Genomic DNA, 18,357 nt, shown 5'->3' on the forward strand with positions numbered 1-18,357 from the left:
TCACCAATGACGTGTAATTTCATGATTAAAAAATTTTTCCTTTATTCTGCAGATCATATATTCTCTCCCAATCCAATCCAGCATTGAATTTATTTTAAATTAAATATTAAAATTATATATCTATACTGAAATCCTTGACTTGTCTTCTCATTCTTTTTCCTGACTTATTTGGAGGTCTAAATTTTATGAAGAAACCATTTTACTGTACGAAGCTGGGGTTTTCTTCACCTCACTTTTAGAGGCCTTTTACAACAGATCAGATGGAACTTAGGGAGCCGAGAAGTGTTTATAGCAGCTCCATTCTTTCCTAAGGAAACTTTTGGGAATAGCAAGGCCAGTAAATGCCTTCTCTGAGGGTTAAAGGAGACAGACCAGAAATGGGTTTTATTCCTTTGGGGCATAGGGATAGCCCAAGCATGCACCTCCCAGGCGCAAAGACACCCATCCATTCTTACCAGGCATGAGACCCAGTCCCTACGTGGGAGGTGGGGAAGTTTCTGTCATCCCTGCCCTTGTGTTGCCTTGGAGAGGGAGCTAGCTGTTCACCAGAGCCTATTGCCAGATTTAGGGGTTCTGCCCACTCAAGAGTGGGTCAGACCTCTTCTTGTCTGGTGTCCATATGGACCATAGCCCAGTGGAGAAGCCACCTGCTGAGAGCAGTTGGGCTGGAAGAGGTTCCAAGGTCCTGCTTGGACATCCTCTATTCTAGGCCCTTAAGATGCTAACCTGGGCTTAGAGAGCAAATGCCACTGGAGAAGTTGAGGTTCGTCCCTTCTCAAGAATGCACATTCCTTTTAAGGCAATGTGTCCCACCTCTGCCATCCATATAAGGGCAGCTTTGGTATAACAGCTTCTGCAAAACAAGCCCCACCCAGAGCCAAGCTAGCTTTGCCTTTGGCCTGGGCTTCCTGCCAGGGAAGGGCACCTGCCAGACTGGCTTAGGCCAGTCTGAGTGAGCTGGTCTTGGGAGCCTGTACAGTGGAGGAAATGTTTGCATAGCTCCACAAAGCCTACAGGCTGGCCTATATATAGGGAGAGGAGAATGTATGGAAGCTTTTTTCGAACTCCTCATCCTCTAGGGGCACCAATACTGGTCTTGGAGTTGAAAGGAGAGGGCAAGACTAATGTTTGAGGTACAACCATACATAACGCTAGGCAAAACTTCAGTTAAGCAGCTCCCAAGCCCCACCTTTAGGTAAGTCTGAGAGAGCGCAGACGGGCGTGCCCTGAAATGTCTAGGCCACGCCCACTTCATCCCTTTGCTCGCTCGTTGGCGAACGGCGTCCTAGGGGCGTGTCCTATCGTGCCTCCGCCCGTGACGCGCCTATACAAGGGAAGGTTCGGCGCGCGCCAGTCTAGGAGAAGCCGGACCGCAGGGCCCAAGGTTGGGGTCCCAGCTGCGACCCCAGTAGAAGATGAACGGGACGCATAGCTGGTGTACATTGGTGGATGTGCACCCGGAAGGGCAGACCGCGGTAAGAAAAAGCGTCCGCACCGCCTCCCCTCGCGCGGTATTCTCGGTTTCTAATTCCGCCCTTCCAGTGTCCAGCGAGGAGTTCTCTGACATCACCTGGTGCAGCGCTCGGTGCGGTCAGCTCCTCGCGGCGCTTCTCTTTCTGCCACTTCTCGGCGGGCGGTGGAATCCTGGGGAGTTGCGGGATGAAGACTGTTTTGAGGCTCGAGGACAAGGGGCGTCCCTGTCCTTTGGGAGGACACTGCGGCTCCTGCCCGGAACTGAGCGCGGGTCTCCGGGTGCGCGCTGCTCAGGCGTCCTGTGCGCTGCTAGATTGCGTCGTAGGAGAATGAGCTCCAGGGACGGGATCCCTGTGCTCTTTTGGACTTTGGTTCCCAACGAGGGGGATTAGGCTTTTCTGTGGGTCCTGGTGACCTCTGGGGCCCTTCAAAGAACTTCATGGGGCTTTGGGTGAGCAAAAGCAAGACAAAGGGTAGAGAGTGAAATCCTAGGGCTTGGACTGGAGGGTGGGGGCGGTAGAACTCCAGGTACGCTGAGATTGGCCAGGGACTCTTACCTTTCGCTAGGGGGGGGTAGGGCTGTCTGCTTGGGGGTCACCTCTCTGCTGAAAGAGGATTTCTCCTCTTTCCCCCATGGAGGGTCTCCTGCTCCCCTCCCCCCATCGGCCAACCGATAGCTTCCTGAGACGTGTTGTTGGTTTTGCTTCCGTCTCCAGCCTTCAAGCCCGGGGCAAGTGGATGGAGGGGATGCCAGAACCTGGGCTGAGAAGGGGAGGGAAGTGACTTACGCGAGAGCTTCTGGACGGAGTGAGAGTGGAAGAGAGAGGAGTGCTCACCCGTCTGCTCCAGTGGTAACCGATCTGCCCAGCTCCCTTCACTCCCTTGGCTCCCAGTACCTGGTCTCCTCCCCACCCCAGCAGACCGTATGATGCTTCCTCTCCGGAGGCAGAGGAGGGTAACTTGTGGCTGAGTCTTTCTAGGTCTGCTGGGGAACTTAACCCAGAATGGGTGATGGGGCGTTTGTATGCCTCCCTTTTCCCCACTCCACTCCGATTCTTTTTTTTTTTGCGGTACGCGGGCCTCTCACTGTTGTGGCCTCTCCTGTTGCGGAGCAACAGGCTCCGGACGCGCAGGCTCAGTGGCCTTGGCTCACGGGCCCAGCCGCTCCGCGGCATGTGGGATCTTCCCGGACCCGGGCACGAACCCGTGTCCCCTGCATCGGCAGGCAGACTCTCAACCACTGCGCCACCAGGGAAGCCCCTCCACTCCGATTCTGATTCCCTTCCCCTCTTCCTCTCTCAGCATGACCTTGAGATAGAGCTAACCCATGTGCACCTGAATTATGGCTCTTCAAAGAATATTTGTTGAATAGTTTCTCATTTCAAGTTTAGGGTATAGATGATCACTTAATTCTGTTCACAGTCCCCTCTCTGTTTCCGCCCAGGCTGTGAGAGTTTCCACCACATTACAATTCAGGTCTTGCTACTGCCCAACCCCCAATACCTCCATCCCTCATCTTCAGTAGATGGAAAAAATCCATCCTCTATTGTGTCAGCCCCAAGTCCTACTCCATGAGCTTGCTCACTGTTTTGGGATGGTTGAGGCAGGGAACGGGGTATGAGGAAAATAAAGGAGAGGGGTGTTTGCGCTTCTTTTTGCTTGCTGTAGAAAAGAGATCCAGAAAAGTCTTAAGTCTAAGGCATTGGCAATGTTGAGAATGAATTGACACTCTCTTCCATCCCTTGATGTTTTGCTGCTTGTCTGGCGGGGGGGGAAAATAGTGGATTGAAAAATAGCAAGGAATTCAGACAATCTCCAGCCATAGATTAGTTTGAAGCTTATCAGAGACCTCTAGAATGAGGGGGAGACAGAAATTCCCTTTTATTCCTTCTTTCTAGGCTGGGCTTGAGAGTTATTTGACATCAAAGGTGGGAATGACATAACTGTTGCTGAGATCTGGTGTTAAGAGACATTCCTGAGCTCTTAAGGTAGGGGAGGAGATTGTAAACAATCGATCAGTCAGGAGACAAGCTTTTTCCTGGATTCCTGTCCTCTGAGCCATCCTGCGTATAGAATTTATGGCTCTGGACAGTGTCCAGGAACCTCTTGTATATTCACACCATTGAAGGAGTGCTCAGTGCATGTGTAAAGTGAGTGAGTGAATAAATAAACGAACAGATGTTTCTTCTGGTGTCCGCAGTGTAGACAGTTTAACTGCCTGGTGTGTCCTAGTGAATGTCAGGACCCTTGGACTGTGTTGGTATTTCTCCACCAGCCAGGCCATATGCCTCAGTGCACTACACATGGACATGGAAATATGGCTAATGCATTCTCTGGGTTGCTTTTATTGTTGGAGGTAGATGCGGCAGGTACAGGGAGCCAGTGTTTTTTTTTCAATCTGCTGATCATAATCACATAATCACTGAGATCAACTTAGTGGGTCAGAACCAGCGTTAAAAAAGAAATAGATGTGCTCAGAGCAGGAAGCCGGAAGAAATGGTTCCTCTGTTTACAACACACCCAACAGGAATCATTGTAACAAAGGGCACAAAACTTGTGGCCTTCCTATGAACAAATACCCTACAGGTGTCCCCCTGTACCTCCACTGGGCAGGACCAGTGGGACAGGGCTCAATATTAGATGAAAAGTTGCAGTATTAGAAGAGTTTGCCTTTTAGATCCTGTCTAGTCCATGCATGGGTGGGCCATGAGTGGTCTTATAGGCATAAAGGCTTTGAACTCTCTTTTCAAAAAGAAAGAAAGAGATTTCAACTATATGCCATTCTGGAAAAGGTAAAACTATGGAGACAGTAACAAGATCAATGGATGCCAGGAGTCTGGGGGGAGAGGGGAGATGAATACACAGAGTACAGAAGTTTTTTTAGGGCAGTGAAAATGCTTTGTATGATATTATAATGATGGATATATGTCATTATACCTTTGTCCAAACCCATAGAATGTGCAGCACCATTCACTTCATTAGAGTGAACCCTAAGGTGATCTGTGGATGTTGGGTGATTACGATGTATCAATGTATGTTCATCTTTGGTTAAAAAGTACCATCTGGTGAATGATATTGATAATGGCTATGCATGTGTGTGGGGAGGTATATGAGAAATTTCTGTACCTTTCTGCTAATTTTGTTGTAAACCTAAAACTGCTCTAAAAACAATAAAGTCTTAAAAAAAGAAATAGAATTAACACTCTCAGAGTGTTAGGGTAGACATTTTGGCAAAACTTTTGTTTCAGTTATATCTGTATATATGTGTGTGTGTTTATTTGATAGTGATGTAAAATGTATTTTTTAGGTCAAAAAAGTTTGCAAGCCACTGTAGTAAGTTACACTGGCAAATAAAAGCACAGATTAACCTCAAACTCATTTTTTTTAGACATTCCCATTAAGTTCCCTTATTATAAGCAACAGAGAGTGGCTCCAGCTAACTTAAGCAAAAGAGGAATTTATTAGACGGAAATGGGCAACTCAGAGGATTTAAGGGAGAGCTTAAAAAGTCCGAACCAAGGGAGTCCTGGGGCCTGGGTAAGTGGAAGGTACTAATGGAGGGTTTCTGCTTCCGGGTGAAGTGTTTCCAGCTGTTTTAGGTCTTTTTGCCATTCTTCTCAGGATTCCAAGAGGGTGTCACTGGCCCCTTCCCCCCCTTGGCCAGGGCATGTTGGGGTTCCTTGATTGACAGGCCCACCACATTGCCCAGTGAAGGAGGGAGATTCTCCAAAGCCAAACTCAAGTGCTGTTATCAGTGGAGGAGGATGGAAACTGTGGCAAGAGCAACAGTAGACTTTGATTTGCATGATCTCTGATTCTCTTTCTTTTTCCTTTTTAATCATTTTTTATCAAAGGAATATATGTGTATGATTTTAAAAAGATCTATTAATATCAAAAGGCCTTTAAAAGAAAATTGTAAGCAGTTCCCTACCCAAGGCCTGCCCCATGGAAGTTACCACTTTTAACTCTTTTAGCTCTTTCTAGTGTTTACTGCCATGTTTCTTTTTTTTTTGCGGTACGCGGGCCTCTCACTGTTGTGGCTTCTCCCGTTGCGGAGCACAGGCTCCGGATGCACAGGCCCAGCGGCCATGGCTCACGGGCCCAGCCACTCCGCGGCATGTGGGATCTTCCCGGACCGGGGCACGAACCCACGTTCCCTGCATCGGCAGGCGGACTCTCAACCATTAGCGCCACCAGGGAAGCCCTGCCATGTTTCTAAATAGCATGCTTATGATTTATCAGTTTTAGACATCATTGACTTCCTATTGTAGGAATTATAGGAAGGTTTATACTCCCACTCCTTACATGCTCCCCTTTCCTTCTCTCATCTTCCCAAAGAAATTATGTCACAATTTTTTTATATCATTATTGGAGTATAACTGCTTTACAATGCTGTGTTAGTTTCTGCTTTATAACAAAGTGAATCAGCTATATGAATACATATATCCCCATATGTCCTCCCTCTTGAGCCTCCCTCCCACTCTTCCTATCCCACCCCTCTGGGTGGTCACAGAGCCCCAAGCTGATCTCCCTGTGCTATGCGGTGGCTTCCCACTAGCTGTCTAGTTTACATTTGGTAGTGTATATATGTCAATGCTATTCTCTCACTTCATCCCAGCTTCCCCTTTCCCCCTGTGTCCTCAAGTCCATTCTCTACGTCTGCATCTTTATTACTTCCCTGCCACTAGGTTCATCATTACCGTTTTTTTAGATTCCATACATGTGCGTTAGCATACGGTATTTGTTTTTCTCTTTCTGACTTACTTCACTCTGTATGGACTCTAGGTCCATCCACCTCATTACAAATAACTCAGTTTTATTCCTTTTTATGGCTGAGTAATATTCCATTGCATATATGCCACATCTTCTTTATCCATTCATCTGTCAATGGACATTTAGGCTGCTTCCATGTCCTGGCTATTGTAAATAGTGCTGCAGTGAACATTGGGGTACATGTATCTTTTTGAATTACTGTTTTCTCAGGGCATATGCCCAGTAGTGTGATTGCTGGGTCATATGGTAGTTCTGTTTTTAGTTTTTTAAGGAACCTCCATACTGTTCTCCATAGTGGCTGCAGCAATTTACATTCCCACCCCAGTGCAGGAGGGTTCCCTTTTCTCCATACCGTCTCCAGCATTTATTGTTTGTAAATTTTTTTTTGCGGTATGCGGGCCTCTCACTGTTGTGGCCTCTCCCGTTGCGGAGCACAGGCTCCGGACGCGCAGGCTCAGCGACCATGGCTCACGGGCCTAGCCGCTCCGTGGCATGTGGGACCTTCCCGGACCGGGGCACGAACCCATGTCCCCTGCATCGGCAGGCGGACTCTCAACCACTGCGCCACCAGGGAAGCCCTCGTTTGTAATTTTTTTGATGATGACCATTCTGACCGGTGTGAGGTGATACCTCATTGTGGTTTTGATTTGCGTTTCTCTAATGATTAGTGATGTTGAGCATCTTTTCATGTGTTTGTTGGTAATCGGTATGTCTACTTTGGAGAAATGTCTGTTTAGGTCTTCTGCCCATTTTTGGTATATTACAATTTTTGACTAAACTATGATTCTATTAATAACATTGTGGTTAAGAGCTTGGTTCTGGGTATCTGACCCAGTGGACTAGAGTCAGGGCTTCAGTGTTTGCTTTGCCCAAGATCACTTTGGTAAATTACTTTATCTCTTCGGTCTCAGTTTCCTCCTCCTTAAAATGGGGATAATAATTGCACCCTTCTCATAAGGTTGTTGTGAAGAATGCATATGAAACCTTAAGCACAATGCCTGGCACATGGTAGGTGCTTAGATGTTAGTTGTTATTTTCTGTTACTTACTGGCTAGAGTGTTTTATCTTCCCCCGGTCAAGGGATGGAGAAAGAGTCTGGGAACTCTGTGGTCTGGTCAAGGTTTGCTCCTTCTCATTATGTTGATGTTTGCTCTTACATGTTCCTTTCCCCTTTCCTCTGCCAGTGGAGGGTCTTGAGGATTAGAAGGGACCTATAGGTAGACCCAGAGTAAAGACCTGCGTAACCTTTGCTAGTCCCAACTCAGCCAGGACTGTCTTAGAGTGATAGTCAGGGTTCATATTTTAGCATCCCACTCTGGGCTCCTTTCCTCCTCCTCTTTTTTCTGAAATCATGGCCAAGGCAGCTGGTATCCCATGATGCACTGGACTCTGATAAAGTGATTCCCTTTAAGTATCCTATCAGTGTTACCCTTCCTTAGAATATTTGCTCTCCCCTCCCCCGCCCGCCACCAGTCCTCTCTACTTTTTTTATGTTGGTCAGTCTAGGCCAGAGAGGTTCTCTCAATGCCTGAGTGGATTTGAAATTTTATGTCAGTTGCAGTCTGAACCTTTGTCTTTACCCTGGAATAGGTGTCATTCCTTTAGGACCTCAGAAGCTGCATTAGTTACATGCCAAGTCTTTCCTGAGGCCAAGTCTTTCCTGAGCCCGACTTTTTTTTTTAAACTAAAGCTGTAATTTACTGAAGGCTTACTGTGGGCCTCATTTTCTTTTTATAACAGCTTTATTGAGATATAATTCACATACTGTACATATCACCCACTTAAAGTATACAGTTCATTGGTTTTAGTATATTCACAGTTGTATAGTCATCAGGACAACTGATTTTAGAATACTTTCATCACCCCATAAAGAAATCCTGACCCATTAGCAGTCACTCCCTGTTTTCTTCCAACACCCCCCCCAATCCCACCAGTCTACTTCCTTTCTCTATGATTTGCTTATTCTAGATATTTTATCTAAAAGTAATCATATAACATGTGATCCTTTGTGACTGGCTTCCTTCAATTAGCATGCTTTTAAGGTTGATCCATGTTGTAACATGAATCAGTATTTCATTCCTTCTTATGGCTGAATAATACTCCATTGTATGGATATATTATGACATGTTCATCGTGAATAAATGTTAGTGGACTTTGGGGATGCTTCTTCTTTTTTTAAAAATTTTTATTGGTGTATAGTTGATTTACAATGTTGTGTTAGTTTCAGGTGTACAGCAAAGTGAATCAGTTATACATATATGTATATCCACTCGTTTTAGATTCTTTTCCCATGTAGCCCATTACAGAGTATTGAGTAGAGTTCCCTATGCTCGACAGTAGGTCCTTATTAGTGGGTGGTTTCTTCTTTTTGTCTATTGTGAATAATGCTGCTCTGAACATTTGTTTACAAGTTTTTATGTGGACTTACATTTTACTTTCTCTTGGAAAGAAATACCTAGGATTGGAATTGCTGGGTGAGAATATTTGCATTTTAAAAGGGGATTCATCTGGAGTCATTGATGCTTACTCCAAAGGAATGAATGAATTCTAAAATGGTGGAAGCCCTGGCTCTGTGACAGCTGGGTGGGGAAGAAACTCCTGGGCAGAGGAACCATTCAAGCTTGGTGACTACCTGTTCCTTCCACTCATGAGACCTGCCTCAAGCTCAGCCCATAAATTCCTCCTCACCCCATTCCATCTCCCCCATTCATTGCCAAGTTCTCACCTTCAGGAACACTACAGCTAATGTCTCCAAGCCTGCCAGGAATTTGGGGAATCCTGGGCTCTGTGGGAGGATCTGGGTGAGGAGGCTTACCCAGTCACCAGGCTTTGGGTGCCAAAGTTTGCCCATATTTCTCCCGGGTGGGAGTAGTGGGGCGGTGTGTGCACGCAGATGGTTTTGGTTCCACACACGCGTGCTCAGAGCAGGTGGGAGAGGCTTCCTCGCCTGCTGGTAATTGTGGTATGTGCCTCTTTGGGTCATGATGCAGAGTCTTGTGAAACACCTTTGTCTCCTAGGGGTGGGGAGGTTTGGTTGAGGGAACAGGTATGCGCCAGGGAGGCTGTTGGCCCAGATTTAAGCCTAGCCAGTAGGGGCGGAAGAGGAGAAGAAAATACAGGGGAAAGAAGAGGAAATGGTCTTCTAGGACCTGGAGGCAAAGAAGCAAAAATCACAAAGCAAGGTAATCAGAGACTAGAGAGGGGAGAGGGTGCTGGGGAACTGGGAATTCCAGGCTGGCTGGGCACTAGGTGGGTTTCGTGAAGGGAGATTGGCTGAGCAAAAGGGTGTCTTCCTCAGAGTGGAGAGTTCAGGAGCCCACCTCCCTCTATGTACACACTCTCACTTCCAGGCCCTGGTATTTCCCTGTGCTAGAGATCCAGGGAATGAGAAAGGCTGCCCCATTTAGGGTGCCACCCTAAATCCCTTTTTCTCATTTCACCTCCCAGTCACCCTGGTCAGCCCTCTACATAGAGCTTGTCCAGCCCATGCATCTGGGCGGGTAGCCAGACAAAAAGCAAATACCTGTTCTGTTGGTTGATCTGTGGGGAGTAGCAGGACTGATTCTTTGTGCCATCCCCAACAAAGCGCCACTTCTGACCTAGAGAGCCCTGCAAAAGGCAGGACCAAGGGTACCTGAGATCTGTGAGCTGAGTGGGTTAGGAGTCTCAGCCAAGAGAGGGTCATCCCCCAACCACTGCCTCTGGCCTCTTTGACTTTATTGGGGCTCTCCTCATCCTGACCTCTTGGGAACCATTGTTTCAAGGTGCTGGCTATTCCCATTTCTCAGAAGGGGGAAATTGAGGTGGCTGCTGCTGTAGCAGCTTGAGAGACCATGTACATTCCCGGTGGGAACAGGGAACAGGATTAAGGGACAAAATGGTGGAGGAGTGGGTTATAGGGAGAGGATAAATTAAGGATGCTGGTTTGCAGCTCAGGGGCAATCTTCCACTTCCCTTACTTCCTTCTTGGAGTCCCTTGATCCTCACCTGCCATCCAGTCCTCATGGCCCTCATAGCAGCCTGGGGAGTGGGAGCTGGGGAAACGTATTTTTCCATAGATCTTTCCCTTATTCACATGAGCCAGTGATGTGAGAACCTCTGGGGCCTCCCTGATATATCTCCGTGTCACTCCTCCTTAGCGTCTTGCTCTCTAAGCCCTCAGCTATGTGTTTACCCCCTCCCCGCTCTGAGGAGTGAGTCACAGCTGGAGATTTGTTTGAACAGAGTGGAGAAGCTACCTATAATTTGGAGGTGGCTGGGCTTCTCCCCAAGAATGTTTATGAGGTTAGAGACTGCTTACCTTGTGATTAGCTCTGTTCCTTTTTCCTTAGAGAAGATGGCTCCCCTTCCTATCTTGCTGTTCAGAGAGTACCCAGTGGGGACCACCCTGCTAGACCTCTTGGGGTATCCCTAAAGCTCCCTGGAGCCTGCTCGCAGCCTTGGGGTCACTCCAGCCCCAGAAAACAACCAATGGCACCAAGCAGAGAGGGGCCTGGGTTTTCCTTCTTGGCTATGGTTTGGGGTTGTGGGGTGAAGTCTGTGGCCTTACAGACTGGATCCTCTGGTTCTAGAGGATGAGGTGCCAGAGAGAACCCTAGATTTATTCACAGGCTTCTTTTAGACAGTTTGTCTCACCTCCTCTCCTCCCTTGCAGTCTTTCCAGAACTCCTTGGGAAAGTTAATGCTGCCTTACTTTTGTGAAGTGATTTATGGTTTGCAAAGCACTTTCACACTGTTCCTATACATGTACCTACCCTGCATAAAGTGTAGGCAAGGTAGGTATTATTACCCCCATTTTGTAGGTGGAAAATTGCCCAGAGAAATAAAATGATTTGCTCAAGGATTAGTAGGGGTCGGACTCAGATCCCACCTCTAAGTTTAGTACTTTTTCTTTCCTTCTCTTTATTTTATATATTTTATTATAGGAATGTCACACAAATACATTTTTGTTGCAGAAGTTTAAAACACTATAGAAGTATATGGACTGAAAGTCCCTTGACTCCCTTGACTTTCTCTAGCTTAGTGTATATGAATTCAGTGCTTTTCTGTTGTGCTTACTTTCAAGAAATGCCAACGTGGCATGGTGGGTAGGAGCACAGACTCTGGAGCCACAGGGCCTGGGTTTGAATCCTGGCTCTGCTCCTTACTAGTTATATGCCCTTGGGCAAGATACTTAACGTCTGTGCCTCAGTTTTCTTGTCTATAAAATGGGAATTTATACCTACCATATAGTTGTGTTGTGAGGATTAAATGAGTTAATACATGTAAAGCACTTAGCACCCAGTAGGGCTCAGCATGTAGTAATTGCTTTGTTAAGAACCGGCAATTACCAATACTATGAACATATGTATGTACTCAAATAAATAAGAAGTCATATTTTATGAATGAATTTGTGACTTGCTTTTTTTTCACTTAATATGTCTTGGAGGTCTTTTCCTGTCAATTTATAGAGGTTTATTTATCAGCAGTGTAGTATTTCATGGTGTGGATGTTACCATACTTGACTCACACACTCACTTACTCAAGAATATTTATGCTGTTTCCACGTCTTTAACTATTGTAAAGAGTATTGCAGTCAACAGTTTTACACACATATCTTTGGGCAAATGTGCATGGATTTTCATAGGCCGTATTTGTAAAAGTGGAATTACTCAAAGGGTTTATAAAATATGCAAACTCTTTATTAATATCGCCAAATTAGTTTCTAAAAATACTTTTATAATCTCCAACAATATACATGGGAGATTAGTCTTTTTCCCTGAATCCTCACCAACCCTAGGTATTATCAGTATCTTTAAAATTTGCCAGTCACTTGATCTAAAAATGATATTTCTCGACTTCCCTGGTGGTTCAGTGGTTAAGAATTTGCCTTCCAACGCAGGGAACCGGGGTTCGATCCCTGGTTGGGGAACTAAGATCCCACATGCTGCGGGGCAACTAAGCCAGTGTGCCACAACTACTGAGCCTGCACGCCACAATTAGAGAGCCTGAGCACTGCAACTATTGAGCCCGCGTGCTCTAGAGCCCGAGCGCCACAACAAAGAGCCCGCATGCTGCAACAAAGATCCCGCGTGCTGCAACTATGACCCGATGCAACCAAATAAGTAAATAAGTATTTTAAAAAATAAAAATGATATTTCTGTAGGATTCACATGAAGTAACTCCCTCGCTTTACTGAAAAGCAAGAAAGGATTCTTGTGTATATGGGAAGTTTTTTCGTTTTGTTTTGTTTTTTGGGGGTTTTTTTTGGCCACACCGTGTGGCCTGTGGGATCTTAGTTCCCTGATGACCAGGGATCAAACCGTGCCATGCGCCCTGCAGTGGAAGTACGGAGTCTTAAACCACTGGACCACCAGGGAAGTCCCTATATGGGAAGTTTTAAAGCATAGCAATAAAATGGCCCTGGTGTATTGAACAACCAGGTTAAGAAACAGAAATTACCAATACTTTTGAAGCCCCCTGGGGTCCTTTCTGGATCATAACCCCTCTGCTTCCTCCACAGAATTTGTGAATTTTGTGTTTATTTTCTTGCTTTTTATTATACTTTTACTACATGCTCAAGTAATATATTGCTTAGTTTGACATGTTTTGAACTTTGTGTACATGGTATCATCTATATTCTACTGCTTACTTTTTTGCATAACATTAATTTTGAGATTCCTTCATGTCAAAGCATGTAGCTGTAGTTCATTGTACTAATATGCCAGATTATATTCATCCATTTACTTGTCAGTGCATCATTTGGGTTGTTTCCAGTGTTTTGCCATTGCAAGCAGTGCTGCTGTGAGCATACTTCTATGTGTCTTATCTTACACTTTTTAAATCAGAATTTAATGAAATTTCCCCCAAATGATAACTCATTATTATTTTAATTTGCATTTCCTTGATTACTGGTAAGGTTGATCATCTTTCATATATTTATTAGCCACTTATATTTCTTCTTAGTGTTGCCTTTCTTGGTCTTTGCTCATTTTTTTTTTCTTGTTTTCCCCTTTTCATGTCTGCTTTTTTCCAGTATTCCATACCGCTTCTCTAAACTGAGGAGTCTAATGTTCTCAAAAGAAAGAGAATTGGGAAAATCCCAGACCACATTACCTGAAATTCACACAACACATATTCTTTGATATGCCTGCTCTAAGTAAGGCACTGTACTAAATAAGCCATCGAGGTCTTCAGGGAGCTTATGATTTTATTGGGGAGATGAATGAATAAGTAGTATGAAGGAAGGGGGCCAGTGTTACAGTGCAGGATATGTAGGGTGCAGTGGTTGCAGGAGCAGGCTCTGACTAAGGAGTGCTAGGGTAGGACCCTTCGAGCTGAGCCTTCAAGGTTGACTGGGAATTCTCCAAGGAGGCAAGGGAGGGAAGCGTATCCCTGGAGGAGAAAACGACATGTACACTTGTGGGGAGGTGGGAGTGTGTATTGCATAGGAAAACTCATCAACAGAAATAGAAATTTGGATTTGGATGCCTTCCTGCAATTGGATCAGGAACGTTTGGGATAGCCAATGTAGGGTACAGGTGCAGTACTGGTGGGAGTCAAGACATTATGTGATATATACTGTGATAGGTCTGATCATACGGGGACTTTAATGCTACAGTAAGGCGTTTTAAATTTCTTTGTTTGCTTTTTTAAAGAAAAGCATACATTTATGTATGTTAAACAATAACATACATACATAAAAGTGCATATATCATATATGTACAGTCAAGTAATTTTCACAAACTGGATACACTTCTCTAACCATCACCCAGATCAAGAAGCAGATCATTACCAGTACCACAGAAGCCCCCTCTTTTTTTTTTTTTTTTTTTGCGGTACGCGGGCCTCTCACTGTTGTGGCCTCTCCCATTGCGGAGCACAGGCTCTGGACGCGCAGGCTCAGCGGCCATGCCTCACGGGCCCAGCCGCTCCGCGGCATGTGGGATCTTCCCGGACCGGGGCACGAACCCGTGTTCCCTGCATCAGCAGGCGGACTCTCAACCATTGCGCCACCAGGGAAGCCCAGAAGCCCCCTCTTGTCCCCTCCTAGTCACTACCTACCCTCCACCCCCAAGGGTAACCATTGTCCTGACTTCTGAAGCATATATTAGTTTTGCTTGCTTTTATACTTTTTATATAAGTGGAATCATATAGTATACTTTTGTGTATGACTTCCGTTGCTTAACATTTCTGTAAAGTTCATCCATGTTGCACGTACATTAGTTCATTCTTTTTCATTGTTGTACAGTGTTCTGTTGTATGAGTATATCACAGTTTATCCATTCTACTCCAAAAACATTTGGGTAATTTCTAGCTTTTGGCTATTATGAAAAATGCTACTATGAACATTCTAGTATATGTTTTTTATGGGGAAAGTATGTATGCATTTCTGTTGAGTAGATAACCAGGTGTGGAATTGCTGTGTTATAAGGTATGCACGTGTTCATCTTTGGTAGATACTTCCAAAGTGATTGTGATAATGCGCAAACCCACCATCCGTTCTGATTGTTCCACAGCCCCCGAAACTTGGTATTTTTTTTTTCATTTTAGTCATTCTGATGAGTAGTTTGTGGTATCGCCTTATGGTTTTAGTTTCTAGTTCTTTGATGATGATGACTAATAAGATGGAACCCTTTTCATATGTTTATTGGACATTTGGATATCCTCTTATGTAATATATCTATTGAAGTCTTTTGCCCATTTTTCTGTTGGGCACCACTCTCTCTCCCTCTCTTGTTCCCTCCCTCCCCACTTCCTTTCTTTAATTATACTTTTTATTTTGCAATAATTTTAGATTTACAGAAAAGTTGCAAAGATAATACTCATATACTCTTCACCCAATTTCCCCCAATGTTAGCATCTTAATAACCATGGTGCATTTGTCATAACTAAGACATTAATGTTGATACAATACTATTAACTAAATTATAGACTTTATTTGGATTTCACCAGCTTTTCCACTAATGTCCTTTTTCTGATCCAGGATTCAGTCCAGGATGCCACATTGTTTTTTTGTCTTTTTGTTTTGTAGAAATTCTTAATGTATTCTGAATATCCTTTGTCAGATAGTCATAGAGTGAATACCTTCTACTCTGTGGGTTGTCATACTCTCTTAGTGGTGTCTTTTGATGAACAAAAGTTCAAAATTTTAATATAGCCCAATGTATCAGTTTTTTATGGGGAGAATTTTTTTGTGCTGTGGTTAAGAAAAATTTTGCCTTTCCAAGGCCATAAAGATGTTCTCCTATAAAACCTTTATTGTTCTGCTTTTCACATTTACATCTACAATCCACTTGGAATTAATGTTTGTATATAGTGTGAAGTAGGAGTTAATATGCATCTTTTCCCATGACAAGGCATATTACTTTAACCTATAAGCATATGGAATATGCTTATGGAAAATATTTTAAAGAGGAGCATTATGTCAAATTTGCGGAACTGGCATTTTTTTTTGTATGTCTATTAGTCACTGTGTATTAGTCACTGTGTTCTCACTGTGTATTAGTCACTGTGTTCTCACTTAAATGTTGTACTATCCATCTTAGCAACTACTAAACTAAGGCTGAGGGAGAATAAAATTAATACACACAACAAATAAAAGCTGGAGCCAGTGCTTGAGCCAAGGTCTAACTGTTCCAAATGCTATTCTTTTTCTGCAAAGAAGAGAGAAAATCAAGTTGGGCTTGAGGAGTAATGGACCAGGCAGTAAATCTGGTGGTGATCTAGGTACTGCTGTGTATCATGTCATTCTATCAAAATAAAATATAATATATTTTCTAAAATAAAAAATAAATATATAAAAAATAAAATACAAAAAGTTGATAGGAACCTATACTAGGGTTGGGGGGTAGGCTAAATAAATTAGTCTGATCTATTCGTGGAATACTAGTAGCCATTAAAAGCAAATTTTGAAGACTATTTATTTATTTTTTAAATGTTTATTATTTGGTTGTGCTGGGTCTTAGTTGTGGCAGGCGGGCTCCTTAGTTGTGGCATGTGGGCTCCTTATTTGTGGCCCAAGGGCTCCTTAGTTGTGGTACGTGGGCTCCTTAGTTGTAGCATTCAAACACTTAGTTACGGCATACATGTGGGATCTAGCTCCCTGATAAGGGATCAAACCCAGGCCCCCTGCATTGGGATTGCGGAGTCTTAACCACTGCGCCACCAGGGAAGTCCCTGAAGAATGTTTAATGTGATGGAAATTAATGATGAAGTATTAAAGGGGGAAAAAAGTAAGTATATAACTGTATATAGTAGTATGACTTTCAAAAATATACATAGAAAAATTATAAGGAATACACTAACATTTTAAGAGTGGCTATTTTGGAGTAGTAGGATTATAATAATAATTTTTTTAAATAAATGTATTTATTTATTTAATTAATTTGTTTTTTGCTGCATTGAGTTCATTGCTGTGCGCAGGCTTTCTCTAGTTGTGGCGAGCGGGGGCTACTCTTTGTTGCGGTGCATGGGCTCTAGGCGCATGGGTTTCAGTAGCTGTGGCTTGCGGGCTCAGTAGTTGTGGCACGTGGGCTCTAGAGCTCAGGCTCAGTAGTTGTGGCTCACAGGGTCTAGGGCGCAGGCTCAGTAGTTGTGGCGCACGGGCTTAATTGCTCCACAGCCTGTGGGATCTTCCCGGACCAGGGATCGAACCCATGTCCCCTGTATTGTCAGGCGGATTCTTAACCACTGTGCCACCAGGGAAGTCCAGGATTGTAATTATTTTCATTATATTCTTTAATTTTTATCTCTGGAAGTATTACTTTTTTAAAAAAAGACACTTGTAGATTCACATGCAGTTATAAGAAATAATAGAGATCTCTGTACCCTTTACTTAGCATTCCTCAGTGGTAACATCTTGCAAAACCATAGTGCACTGTCACAATCAGGATAGTGACATAAATACAGTCAAGGGACAGAATATTTCCGTCACCACAAAGATACTTCAGGTTGCCCTTTTAGAGTCACACCCACTTCCTTCCCATCTCCATCTTCTCCTTAATTCCTGGCAACCCCTAATCTGTTCTCCATTTGTATAATTTTGTTATTTCAAAACTATTATCAATACATAAATGGAATCGTATAGTATGTAACCTTTTGTGATTGACTTCTTTCATTTAGCATAATTCTTTGGAAATTGTTGTTGCATGCATCAATAATTTGTTCCTTTTTATTGCTGAATGGTAAGCATTCCATGGTATGGCTGTACCACAGTTTGTTTAACCATTCACCTACTGAAGGGCATCTGGGTTGTTTCTAGTTTTGGGGTATTACAAATAAAGCTTCTATAAACATTAGTGTGCAAGTTTTTGTGTGAACATAAGTCTTCATTTCTTTTGGATAAATGCCCAGGAGTATAATTGCTGGGTCATATGGTAGTTGTATGTTTAGTTTTTAAAGAAATTGCAAACTATTTTTCAGAGTGGCTGTGTCACTTTTTATTTCCACAGGCAATGTGTGAGTGATCCAGTTTCTCTGCATTCTTGCCAGCATTTGGTGTATTTTTTGTTTTAATCATTCTGATAGGTGTGTAGTGGTATCTCACTGTGGTTTTAATTTGCATTTCCCTGATGACTAATGATGCTGAACACTTTTTCATATGCTTATTTGCCATCTGTATATCTTCTTCAGTGAAGTATCTTTTCATGTCTTTTACCCATGTTCTAACAAAATGTTAGAGAGTAAAATCTCTGAATTCATGAGAGATGTTGGTTTGTAGTGTGTTTGTTTTTTTCTTTTTAAAATTGTCTTTGTCTGGTCTTGGTGCCACACAATAAGAATAGATTCATGAAATGAATTTGGAGGTGTTCCCTCCTCTTATTTTCTGGATGAGATGATGTAGAAATAGAATTGGTGTTAATTTTTTAAATATTTGGTAGAATTCTCAGTGGAGCCATCTGGGCCCGGATAGTTCTTCTTGAGAATTTTTTTTTTGGCCTCGCCACACGTTTGTGAGATCTCAGTTCCCCCACCAGGGATTGAACCCGGGCCACGGCAGTGAAAGCCTGGAATCCTAACCCCTAGGTCACCAGGGAACTCCCGAGAAGTTTTAAATTATGACTTTAATTTCCTTAATAGTTATAAGGCTATTCATATTACCTATGTCATATTAGATGAACTGTGGTAGTT

At 43.7% G+C, this 18,357-nt stretch overlaps 1 protein-coding gene across 2 annotated transcripts in view; it reads left to right on the forward strand.

Annotated features, from left to right (window-relative positions):
* Window positions 1–1,377: 1,377 nt before the first annotated feature.
* TUFT1 (tuftelin 1) overlaps window positions 1,378–18,357 on the forward strand; it is a gene marked incomplete at its 5' end in the record, with an annotated part of 45,543 nt that continues 28,563 nt past the window's right edge. Inside the window, one exon of one of the 2 annotated variants that reach the window (XM_079697438.1) lies at window positions 1,378–1,475. In XM_079697438.1, coding sequence (XP_079553564.1) covers window positions 1,416–1,475 — 60 coding nt within the window. The remainder of the gene's footprint in view (window positions 1,476–18,357) is intronic. The other variant, XM_079697437.1, reaches the window with a different exon arrangement.

The sequence above is a fragment of the Hyperoodon ampullatus genome (genome assembly GCF_949752795.1).
Source record: "Hyperoodon ampullatus genome assembly, chromosome: 2".
In the NCBI taxonomy this organism is placed as follows: domain Eukaryota; kingdom Metazoa; phylum Chordata; class Mammalia; order Artiodactyla; family Ziphiidae; genus Hyperoodon; species Hyperoodon ampullatus.